The 12,360-nt window shown below is 42.2% G+C and overlaps 1 protein-coding gene across 1 annotated transcript; it reads right to left on the reverse strand.

The window, feature by feature from the left end:
• Positions 1–994: 994 nt before the first annotated feature.
• On the reverse strand, positions 995–12,236 carry smyd5 (SMYD family member 5). Its single transcript, XM_084353864.1, has 13 exons — positions 12,138–12,236; positions 10,035–10,143; positions 9,349–9,488; positions 7,605–7,726; positions 7,435–7,504; positions 6,407–6,511; positions 6,097–6,159; positions 5,154–5,224; positions 4,680–4,786; positions 4,418–4,474; positions 4,223–4,317; positions 3,721–3,791; positions 995–3,236 (listed from the first exon to the last, which is right to left on the reverse strand). Exons 1-13 carry the CDS (start codon positions 12,228–12,230, stop codon positions 3,086–3,088), a joined length of 1,254 nt encoding a protein of 417 aa, XP_084209990.1. The 5' UTR covers positions 12,231–12,236; the 3' UTR covers positions 995–3,085.
• Between the last annotated feature and the right edge of the window lie 124 nt (positions 12,237–12,360).

A 12,360-nucleotide genomic window follows, 5' to 3' on the forward strand; every position in this document is an offset into this window, starting at 1 on the left:
ATGACAGTAATGTGCCACTTTTAGACCACTGTAGTCTCTGAAATGTATATGAAGTGGTTGGTTCTCGGTTTGTCAGAATAAAAGACTCTTTCTCTCCCGTTCATAACGCCGCCCCCCCCCACTTCCTGTTTCCTTTCCTCAAACACTTGCCTCACTTCTCGCCCTCTCAGTCCCCAAACGAGCCTCCCTCTGTCCCCCTTCTCTCGGGGCGCACTCTTTGACCTCTCTGCTCTCCCTACTTGAAACGTTCGAGTCGTGTGATGTGGAGTCCTACACATATACGCCTGCCCGAGCTCGACCCCTGCGGTAAGCTCCGCGCTCCAAAGTTACAGAGCTCCCGCAGCGATGCTGGCCCGGCTTCAGAGGATGACAGCCGATGGCGGAGGGGGGGAGCTTCAACCGGAGGATGTGTCCAGAGGTCCGGCCTCCTGTCGTGCCGGGTCCCAGGTGTGCATCCTTTCATGGACATAATGTGTTTTTCTGCTTCTCTTTTGTGCATCCTGGGTGAATTAGCATGTGATGCGAGTGCGGCAACGACTGGGGACGGCAGTGAAGTTAACTGAGGAGGTTAATGGAGAAATGTCAACCATAGACGACCGGAGGCAGCGGGGGGAAGTAGAGGGATTACGCTCAACTTTGCAAAGATACTATTACTGTTGACTCATTCTTATCCAGTATCTGCTGGCACCAATTAGTGTGCACTTAATGTCAATGTGAGCTGTGATTGACTGGCAGGCATCGGCAGTAGAATACCTCCATTAATCCATTTAGTAATTAATGATATGAGATATCCGCCGTGTTAAAAGTGCCTGAAGCAAAAGGCTGTCCTGAGTAAGAGTCATAAAAAAGCAATGATTAGTGAAGACCAGAACCCCCTTGAGGACGACAATTTGACTTGTGGTTAATATGCAATGACTGAACAAATATTTTACCAGTACAATCTTCTGTAGCAAAGGCAGGAGGTGTGTAAACCAGATAAATGACTCAACAGACATCCAATTTCAATGGTTTATGCCAGAGTAGTAAAAACGACAACAGCTCGGCTCCTGTTTGCCGTCGTTATAATATTTAAATTATACTCGTCCGACCTACGAAGCCATCCTCTCCTGCGCCGCTCAGCTGAATGCCAGCCGGAGAAAATTGGGATTACGCATTCAATATTTCCAATCTTTGTCTGGAAACTGAAAATATTGGGATTTGTGATTACAGTCATTGTTGTAATATTGATTCATGTGTGGGCAGCTGCAGCAGCAATTTCACTCATGTGGAACTGCGGTTTGAAATACAGTTCTCAACAAAGAGTAAACAGTTACTGACAAAGCAATTTTCCACTCAAGGTCTCCATAATACATTAAGAAAGGTTTAACCAGAACCCATAGATCACGGTGTGAAAACCAAACAACATTTCACTGGCTGGATGCCTCCCGTATGACAAGACTGTAATTACAACGGAATATAAATAAAAAGCCTCTTCGGTACCGAATGCATAGTCGTGTAAGACGCTTCTTAATTAAACACCTGAGAACAAATTGATCTTGGCTTAATCACTTTGCTTCATTTTCATCGGGTACAAGAAATGATAACCGAGTTCAGTGGAGCTGAAGGTCGGACAGTGCAGTCAGTGAGAGGACAGTTTGCTTTTGGCTCTGTGCTCCAGCACACTGGGTCAAGTGACACAAGTCCTTCAGCTTTACTTTAAAACTGCTCTAAATCAATATCTTTACATTAACATAGGATGAAAAAACTCCCACATATCAAAAACACGTCCATTTAACGTCTGTTCATAAGACCTCGATTACAGACTTTACAAAGGACAACTTCTCGTCGTTCAAGACTAAAGTTTTAATGACGTCTTTCTTGGACTCACTTCATGTGCTCAGATTCTGGACTAATTTAGAAACCCAACACTAAAGAAGTTGTGATTGTGTGCCAATAAAGCAGAATGTGATAATTAGGCTCAGTTTCTCTCAATCAAGCACAGTCGCCTTCAGTGGAATCAGATTTATTGAATACCATGTGTTGGTCATCCAACCTTGAGAAGAACAGCCCACCTCAGCTACTGCCAAACTGAAGGAAGACGTGGCCCAAGTTGAAACCTTCTTTTTTTCATGTTTTTATCAGCTACCATAGGACGGGGAGATGCGACCTCACTGCTTTACGTCCAAGATAACAACTAGTGGTTGTTTCATTATCTGTTAAGAGATATCTTCCATCTCTTATACACTGTTTCTGAGGGTAAAAAAAAAAACATTCCCAGTCTTTAAAGCTTCTACAAGTGACACTCACTGCCACTAGATGTCACACTAGAGCACCAACATTTCAGATCATTAGCAACATGTCTCCTATAACCAGAAACCAGAAAAACATATTAGTCTCCTCAAAGCCACCAGAGCGCACTGACAAAAACAGTTATTATACCTCGCAGATCATCATTCGAACTTTATGGAAACAAATAAAAACTCACAAAACAGGTTCGGTTTGTCTTTCAACTGTTCCAATGCATGCCGTTTTCCCCCCGCTCCACATTAGTAACGTTAGAGAGGAGCAATTTATTTGATCTGCCGAGTGACCGATATCAATGTTACATTATTATTTTGCTTGCTAGCTGTCCCGCTAACACCGGCTACCTTAAGACATCAAGTAAAATATGGTTTTGGTCGCTAAAGCTTGATGGCTTCATGTGAGCAGGAATGCATCAACCACTGCTCAACTCTTACTTTACATAGCAAGAAGCCGTTTGCTCCCATATTAATGTTTAATATCTCATAAAGAACATTTAACTGTTCACCCGATATGGATGTGAAAAACTCTGAGTTTAAAGTCTTAGTTTATTTAAACCCTCAGTGTGCTGAAGCAGAGCGAAAACAATAAAATCATTTCACTGTCCTGTTACCGACACACTTCACACACACACACCTCATTTAAGGGACTCCTCTCTGTGACTGATCTCTAAAACCGGACAAAGAATGGGTGAAATGTGTTCATAAGACATTTTGCCACACGTTTTATTCTTCCGGGCTTCAGTGGTTGCTTAGTGTGGCGGCAGGAACGGGAGCGGCTGAGAACAATATGGGCAAGTCTTTCATCAGACATCTGTCATCTCATCTTCCATCTCATCCCCCTCTGTTTCACCTTCTGCCTCGCCTTCTTCCTCCTCTTCCTCCTCTGATGTTACATCCAGCTCATCCATCTGGGAGACGCACTTTGGACACGAGCAGACGAACAGGTAATTCTCCCTGGGAAGAAAAATATTACACCAGTCACAATGTTGCACCTCCAACAACAGCTGAATTAATCAAGAGGCGTTTTATGCTCTGCTGTTCAGAAAATGACGGCAAATCATTATTTAATGCTGTAATTAATTCTTATGATGCTAATAATACTTTCCTCTGGTGAGATATTTGGGGCCCCGTGTAGGTTCACACCACAGAGTGTAAGCTGAACCTTTTCAGAGCTGAGAACTATCACAGGTTGCAGTAAGAACGTAACGTATCTCAGTGACATACAAAACAAACTTGGTCCCTTTTAGTGTTGGGGTGCAATTCAAGGGTGGACTGACGTCATGCTGATCAATGAGGAGTGTGAGCACAGGGGTGGCCGTCTGACCCCGAGCAGCTCTGCCTCAAGACTGCTCATTATTGCCTGGAAGGCTTTTTATTGATCCAGATGGAATCCGTGACCCGGATCGAGTGACTCATCAGAGGGTTTGCAGACGTTTACCTCAGAATTTTGTGTCTGCTATGGCGGCTTCGGTCCCGCTGACAGCAGTCCAGATAACTGATGCAGATCTCCTGAAAATTCAAGAAAAACAAAAAGTTGAACCTCAACATCAGTAACATGAAGTTACTGAGCCCAGACGTCTTAAAAATTACAGTTTAGTATCGTGAACATGCTACTGGAATTTTTTCAAATTCATGTTTTCCCCCCATCATGCAGGAAGCTGCTGCATCCCTCCATCTTTCTACACAAAGCGCTCCCGTCTTTGGCAGCATTCAGAGGAGAGCTTTGCTGTGAAAGTAACACGGCTGCTGTGACATTACTGTGCCGCGCAGATGCAAGGCTTCTCAATCTTTCTGACAGCTTGACAAACCCACTCCAATCCTTAAAGTCTCTGCCTTCTAATACTGTCTGACAAGGGAGCACACAAAGCTAGAGAGGGATGTTCTGTCCCGTCTATCCCCGGCCAGAATTTATCACTCCAAACCCAGGCGCGTCAGCTGACCTCTCCTGGGCTGATGTCACTGAGGGCGCTGAGCTGGAGCAGGAAGTTGTTTTCGGGGAAGGACGCCTCTGCGTTGGGTATGCAGCTGTGGTTACCTGCGGGGGTCAAAGAGGCAATAAAAGGGTCGTCAGACGGCCTCGTGACCAGGAACAGCGTCTTTGAACTGAAAGCGACACAGACGTCGTCGTCACTTACATGAGCTTTGAAGCAGAAACAGGCCAGAGCCCTCGCAGTTGAGAAAGTCTCCGGTTTCTACGGAGAGAAGAGACACATTTCTAACCTTTGTTGAGATCTGATTATAGGTTGCATAATAGTTACAGCAATGTCACGGCATTAACGCTACGACACGGACAATAACAAACACTCACTCACACAATACGACCACTGCAAATCTGCTCAGCTGAGACAAAAATAATTTACTCTAAATAATACTGCAACACTGAGATAAAACTGTGACCTTTCTCAATGTCCTTGTACAGCTGGTCGATGAAAGAGTCCAACTGCTCCCTCTGCTGGGCGGGAAGCTCAAGTGAGTCGCAGGCATGAACCCACTGACTCAGGGAGCTGAGGGAGAAACATGGAAGCACTTTGAATGGTTCTGCACTGAGCTGGTCTCTGAACACACCAGTGATCTAATACTGTAGATGTGTTTTATAAGAATAAAAATTCAGATATGTCACATAGTAAACAATCAAGTGAAACATTAAAATATCCCAATATACCCCCAATATATTTTTTACTTCTCTGTATAAATACTTTTTTGTTTGTTATTGTTGTTTTTGTTGTGTTATTTGATTTCAGACCTGCGTTAGCAACGTAAACATCTGTTTCCCAGGCCAATGAACCCGACGCTGAATTGAAATCGACCAATCCGAGCCGGGTTTGGGCCTGTTCGAAGCAGACGTGAAGGACGAGAGAGGCGAGTGTTTACCTGGTGCCGATGCCTTGTCCGTTGGTTCCCACGAGAGCGAACAGAGAGCGGAAACCCTCAGGGACAAACCACTGCAATACGACCACACGTTCAGTTATTGATCCATGCCAGATGATTATTAATTTAATTGAACCCCGTTCATGCTGAGGTCAGAGGCCGGCAGGCTGCAGCAGCTCTGGAGCTGGCAGGACTTCACCATCTGGGTGACTTTACTATAAGCATCATTAATAAACGGTATATTTGTGGTTGATTAAACTTTAGTTAATGGTTATTTGACTGTTAGACAATTAAATGCAATATAACCATTAAGTTGATTGATGTTTATTGAGTTTTAAGTTTAATAAATTGTTTATAAAGCGTTTCATCGTTTGTTCATTGTTAACAGTGAAAGAACCTCAGGTTTAATTAACTTTTAATAATGATGGTTATTATAAATTGTCCCCACTGTCTGAACCGTTCCACTAACATCAGCATATAAATACTTTTACTAAATTAAAGTTAAAGGAGTTTTATGAATTGATTTTCTGTGAGCTGCTGCTACACTGCCAAATAAAAGATCCCGTAACAGTGTTTTTTTCTTAAACAAGTAAGAATGTGTTAATAACTACATTCATGAGGAGCTGTTAGAGAATTATTCATTTATTTATTTATTTATTTATTTATTTTAACTTTGACCAGATTTCAGTATTTATGCTAAGCTAATGTAACCAGCTGCTTCTTATTTAACTCGCACACACTCAAGAGTGACATCGATCTTCTCATTTCACTCGGGGTAATAAAGCGGAGAAGCACATTTTCCAAAATGTCAAACTATTAATTTAAAAAGGAAAATAACCTTTTTACTAGCGATGATGAACATATTTGTTGGTTGCAACACTACAGCTGTCAAGTATCTGATAAAACTACGTGAAACATGAAGGAACATGTAATGTTTCTTTCTTACCCGATTGAGATGAACATCATAAAGTGCCGACTTGAAGAGGCTGTGTAACAAGGCCAACTGCCCCTATAGAAACACAGTTAGATAAGGAACAATTACATTTTACATAACAGAAAACATCATAAACACATGTGGCCACGGAGGGAATTAAACCCTGTCAGGAGGGAATAACTCTGTCATGCTTTGCTCATGCAGCTGTAAAGAACTGTGATTAGCGTAAGAGCACGTATCGTCTTTGAACTGCCGGACTTTATTACGTTTCGCACTTCAACAATTTCATATTTCGAGCAGAAGTAACGTGACGATAACTTACTCTGAACTTCTCTCCCAGGAGCTTATGGGCGATCTCCTCTTCCTCGTTAGCTGCCCGGCTGCAGAAGTGTGAAAACAGCTTCTGCCAGTGTGCTTTGTCTTTGGCCTTGACAACATAAACAGGAAACCAATATCAATAAAAAACATTATGTCAGTCAGTTATTTATGTTGCTAGTGAGCAGGATATCTTTGTTAAACAAGCCTGACGTCTTCTGAAGGATAATCAGAACTTAACTCTGCCATTTTTCCTTCTTAATTCACTCTGCCAAGTTAAATCAATGCAACTGCAAAATCTGCACAACCTGTGGTCATTCAGGGGGAAGCACAACAGGCTGTACACAACACATGCAGATCACCACCTTATACATTTGTTATAGGGGACTTGTTAGCGAGTATATTCACAAAACCTGCAGACAAAAAGCAACATTAGCATTCATCTGGAGTTTGTTTATGACCACCTAATATATGCAAGTCCAATATTCACGCTTGTTTTGGCTCCTGAGGGAAATACCCACTGTGCTCAGCAGCTAGATGTGAACTGTGTCTGGAGTGTAAAGTCCAGCTCATCAGAACCTTTTGTTCCGATGAGAACTCAGCTGCCTGCTGGACAGGAGGTTAATGAGAACAAACCAAAACAAACAGCTGAAAGATACTAAAACACTGTGATAGTTCACTGTGGGTTTGTTACGACGGCTTCTTTTATGTTATTTTCAACCATCGTATATAATTAGATTTCTATCTGTTCTATCTATAAACACCCATTATAGGTGCAATGCTTTGGCAATTTCTGATTTTTGTAATGGTCATGTCAATAAAGCTATTTGAATTTGAATTATTATTATTATTATTATGAATTAATTAATGCGGGAATGCACACGAGAAAGACAAGTTTGAGAAAGTTTGTGTTGAAATACTGGAACAATGAGGAGTGAGTGATAGAAATCCAACGTTTTGTTGTGTAAGAAAACTTGCAACATAAGTGCACACGTCAGAATGAACTGAACCTCACACACCTCTGAAAAGACTCACCTGTTTGACAGCAGCTACCATTCTGGCCATTAGCATGATGCTGGAGGTCTCCGGGGGATAATGCATGCTCCTGAAGAGAAGACAAGTGATCTCTCATTGAAGCGAATCGACACATAAAAGAAACATTCACGACAGTTTACAATGACGATATTTGCACAAGGCTCTCTCACCTCCATGCATCTTTCAGCTTGTTGATTGGATGGTCCGGATCTTCCTGGGATGGACCCAAACACAGAACTCGGTGATACTGATCTGCTGCAGCTTGTCGACACTCGCTGCTGCAGTACATCACCTGAGGAGGAAGAGAGAGAGAGAGAGAGAGAGAGAGAGAGAGAGAGAGAAGGGTTATATCAGTCAGAAAACACAAATCATTTCAAGACACAGATATAAAAATATCAAGTTAAATCAAACATATAATAAACTTTTGTTCTCTTTGTGGCGACTTCCCCCCACCTCATACAGCTCAGTTTCCTCAACCACTAATTGAAAATCACAGGTCATCATCACCTAGCAACTGTAATTGTGTGAGGTTGCTGCAATCAGGACATTATTTATAGATGTCTTATGCAGGAAGGTAATCGGATTTGTAGCCATGGGTGACATTTCAACCCGTCCAGCTGAATAACGCACAAATGAACAGTCAGGTTACACACATTTTCTAAATGCATTCTTCAGTGACCTCAACGTCTCAGTGCAAATGACGGCATTTCAAAAGAGCGACAGCTTGTTGAAAATAACAAGGTGCAAACATTTGTTACTCTTCTTTTACCCATTATTAGTGACACCAACAGCTTTTTCTTTGGTCACATCAAGAAAGACTAGATATTTCAACCCTGAAACAAAATATTTCAGTTATTTATAATATTAATCTGAGATATTTTTATTTATATTTAAAGGTGGAAATAATCGAGCTCCATACAGGTCAGGATGTACCAAAGTTGTTATTCCCATTAGTCATTTACAAACCAAAATATGAAACCGTAAGGCCCAGAACTGGTCCAGTATGTCACATTAAATGGCTGCAACATAATCCATGAAGGCAAATGCACCCGTCAAAGTACGTCCACTGAAAGTGCTCAGGTGTTTTTACAACATCATGAAGCATCAATAATCCTTATAGCTGTTAAAGAGTGAAATCCTTGTTGTTTAACCAGAAACAGCCACCAGACCCCTTTAACAAAACCAGTCATTTTACCTCAAAAACACAAGAGTTACTGGTGCCACTGCCTCGATCTATTAGTTTGTTTATCGTTATGTGTGACTTTGGTCCAAACCAAAATCTACTCGACCAACTTCAAAACTTTTTGTACCCATCGATCATTCAAACCCCAAATGTGTAAAAACAGGTTTAAAAAAACTGTAACCACCTTTATGTAAGGGTGGAATGAGGTTCTCTGTATCAATAAATAAAAACAGCATTCTGTGCTTCTACTGTATTTAACTTCTTTAAACTTAATTTGTTAATTGCTTTTTTTTCTCTCGCACTTTACATGTATTGATTTTATGTCTTTCATGAAGCACTTTTTAAAACTTTTTTTGAAAAGTGCTATGAAAAGAAAAAGTATAAATAAAGTGATCTTTATAAGCAGCTTCAGGAACATGAGTCACTGCTTGTGTGTGGTCTTTAAAAGATATGTAAAACTGCAAATACAGAGAAACTGTCATGGATTAACGCTCGTCTCCGTCTGTCACCAAGACGGACAGATTGTTTTCTCTGATCCACAGAACCAGTACCGGCCTCTAAAATCTATGAACGAGTCATATCAACCCCCACTGATGCAGGGGAAGTTCCCCTCTGACCCAAGCTAGCTTTAAATCAATCTTATCAATTGATCAGACCACTCCTTCCAAAGGATCTTTCTTTTGTTAAAACATTCAAAAACCATTAATTGGTCAAATCCTGATGGCGCTGACCTGGCACTGAGGGCAGGCTTGGTGCAGCTCTGGTCGAACACGGCAGAGCTCAGGATGAGGAAGGCTGAGTCCGGGGATGCCGCTGAGTCTCCTCGCGTTGTCCTCTGCGGTCTCCAGAGCACGTAAGCAGTACTCACAGGCTGGACGAGCAGAGACACAGCAGAGCAGATGACAGAGGTAAAAACACCGAAATATTAAAGTTTCATTCTAAATCAAAGTCCTCCTAAAAAGTGTCGATATTCTGATAAAATATACATACTTTTATCTTCAAAAATATATTATCAAGCGTCAGTCTCACTGCTTATTAATTAATGCAAAGGCAGTTCAAAAGTCCTGTAAGTACTGTAGCCTTAAAAAAATGAAATAAAATATCCAGGAAGTAGCTCTCTGTCTTATCAGTGCACATCCACGGCTGGGCAACATGGCCTAAAAAATAATATTACTATGTTTTTAGGCTGTATTTCAATACACAATATACAGCTTGATATTTTGAAATCTCCTCGAAAAGCACTTCATAAATGCTCGGACAGTCTGCTGAGTTCAGGAAAGAATATCCTCACTGTACTGTAACGCAGCCTTTAAAACCAGTGCCATCTCACAATGTAAAGACAATATACTGTACAGTCTCATATCACCATAACAATATAATATTGATTGTAAGTGTCACGTGTGTTTTCACATCTCACCTTTATATTTATACAAAGCATTCCACAGGAACTGGGCAGAGACCAGAGGCCGCTCCAAAAATATGATGTCTCCCTTCTTGATGCTCCTTTTGGCAAAGAGACCTTTACCCTGAAACATGGAGAACATCACACCATCACAACAAACTAAGGCTGCAACTAATAATGGTTTGGTCTTAAAAAAATTTTTTAAAAAGTGCCAGAAAATGTTGAAAACTGTCGATCAGTGTTTCCCAAACCCAAAGATTTTCAGTTTACTGTCATAAAGGAGTAAAGAAACCAGAGAATATTCACATTAAACGAGCTGGGATCAGAGAATTTCACTTTTTGTTTCAACTAATGAATTCATCTTTCCAGCTCTCTGCACTGTCAAAGCAGAGCAGCTGCAGAAATGGAAATGTGCTAAAAGATGCTGGAACGTTATATTTCACATCGACACCAACTGAGAATAAAAAAAAAACATTTTCTCATAAAAGTATAACGTGTTTTTTTCCCTTTGCAGCCTCGTACGATCACAGCTTTCTTGCAGGATTGAAACACAGATAATGGATGAAACTAGACAAAACTAGACAGCAGTGAGTGAAAACATGATTCATATTTAGTAGGGAAGTAACAATATACCGAATTTCACAATATGGCGATAAAAACATGCAGTGATACCGTCGTGGGACTGTGACTACTGTGCTTGTAAAGTTCATGGATCTCAAAGGGAAATCAGTATGAATGCCTTCTACTATTGCTCCTTGTCACTGACTGTATTGTTCTGGTTGAACAGCAGAGGGTGCAATCATACTGCTCAAGAAGACAGACTGATATCATAGGACCCCCCTCTACTCGGCCTCTGATTGGTTGGCTTTGATGGTTCAGTTCTCAATGTATGACCCAAACTACTAGATTCACACTGACACTCCGGTCATCACTCATTCTCAAGAGTGTCTCTAGGCTCGTTCGGTGGAGCAAGCAGGCCGGCTCTCTGCAGGGCTGCTGTCTGCAGGGCTGCTGTCTGCAGGGCTGCTGCTTCGCCACCTGTCCTGTCTGCTTCACCTAACAAGCCCAGAGACACTGCAGCTGCGACAGCCAGGCGGTGTGTTTACCAGCTGTTTGACAACCACTGAAGTTACAGTTAGGAAATAAGAATGTGTCAGTGACGCTGACAGAGATTTTCGTGGCTCTGGTCGTCCGCTGGACAACATCAGGGAGGGAGATCGGTGGGACCCACAGCCGAGTGCCTGTTCTCGGCTGTCCTCCTGTGTCACACCCCCCTGGGTGCCCTGGTAGTCCCGCTCTACAACCAGACGGAGGGAGGGATCGCTGATGGCTACTGGATTGTTTTGCAACTGTACATAGTTCAACAGCTACTTTTTACACATGCGTAGGTCATGGCCGGATACTTTCATTTTACTTTAGAAGGAAAACAGAAATGGTATACGAAAATGATTATACATTTATTATGAAAGGACATTGTTGAAGTCATTTTTATCTTCTTTTTTTAAAAATATCACGATACATATTGTACTGTGGACTATATATAGTGGTGATATCACACTGTGGGTTATTGGTATCATTGCATTCCTAATATTTAAGGACTATTTTCACTGTCAGTTGATGCATTGATGAACCAATTAGTTGTTTTAACCTATAAAATGTGCTCAGATGTTTTATCTTGTCCACAAACCAAAGACATTCAGTTAACTGTCACAGAAACCAGAATGTTTTCATCATTCCTCTTCTGACCTGACTCATGTGGACTCTTCTCCACCGACATGAAGCTACAGTTAATGATCTGGTGGTGGTGAAGTGACTGGATCCATCCTGGTGCTTCAAGGTACAAATGCTCCCTTAGCTTAGCTTCTGACTGAAATGGACACACTTACACACCAAACCAGAAACCCTCTACTAGTTTCAGCCTCTATACAAATCTATTACTGTCAGAAAACATTTGCTCCATCCACCGGTCCCCGGTCCCCCGGTCCTCCACGACTCTCTGAGCCCGGCAGTGTGAGCTCTGCCCCGGCTGTGAGCCTCGCTGACAGCCGCTTCACGCTCTACAAACGCAGATTTCGGTCTGAATCTGTTTTTACGGGACAAACTCTGAACACCGCTCACCTTCAGATTGTCTATAAATCGGACGTCCACGCTCGCTGCAACTTTGCCGGGATCCACGCAGAAGGAAAACATGTCATCCAGGGGAGCCGCCATGTTTGTGACGACCTTTGCCCTCTGAACCCCGCCGCTGACGGCTTCATGTGTGCGGGAGGGGCGGCAGCGACCCCCGCCGGAGGACGTGTGAACTGCAGCAGCATCAGCAGCTTCACTGTGGCTGACTGAC

This window comes from Pagrus pagrus (genome assembly GCF_965226575.1).
Source record: "Pagrus pagrus genome assembly, chromosome: 5".
In the NCBI taxonomy this organism is placed as follows: domain Eukaryota; kingdom Metazoa; phylum Chordata; class Actinopteri; order Spariformes; family Sparidae; genus Pagrus; species Pagrus pagrus.

Excerpts from the sequence above, each read along its gene's own strand:
- smyd5 (XM_084353864.1), bottom strand. The coding sequence starts at position 12,230 with ATGGCGGCTCCCCTGGATGACATGTTTTCCTTCTGCGTGGATCCCGGC. Across the intron at positions 6,160-6,406 it reads TCCTGGGAGAGAAGTTCAGA|GGGCAGTTGGCCTTGTTACA; the intron begins GTAAGTTATCGT and ends GTGTTTCTATAG. Across the intron at positions 3,237-3,720 it reads AGCAGACACAAAATTCTGAG|GGAGAATTACCTGTTCGTCT; the intron begins GTAAACGTCTGC and ends TTTTCTTCCCAG.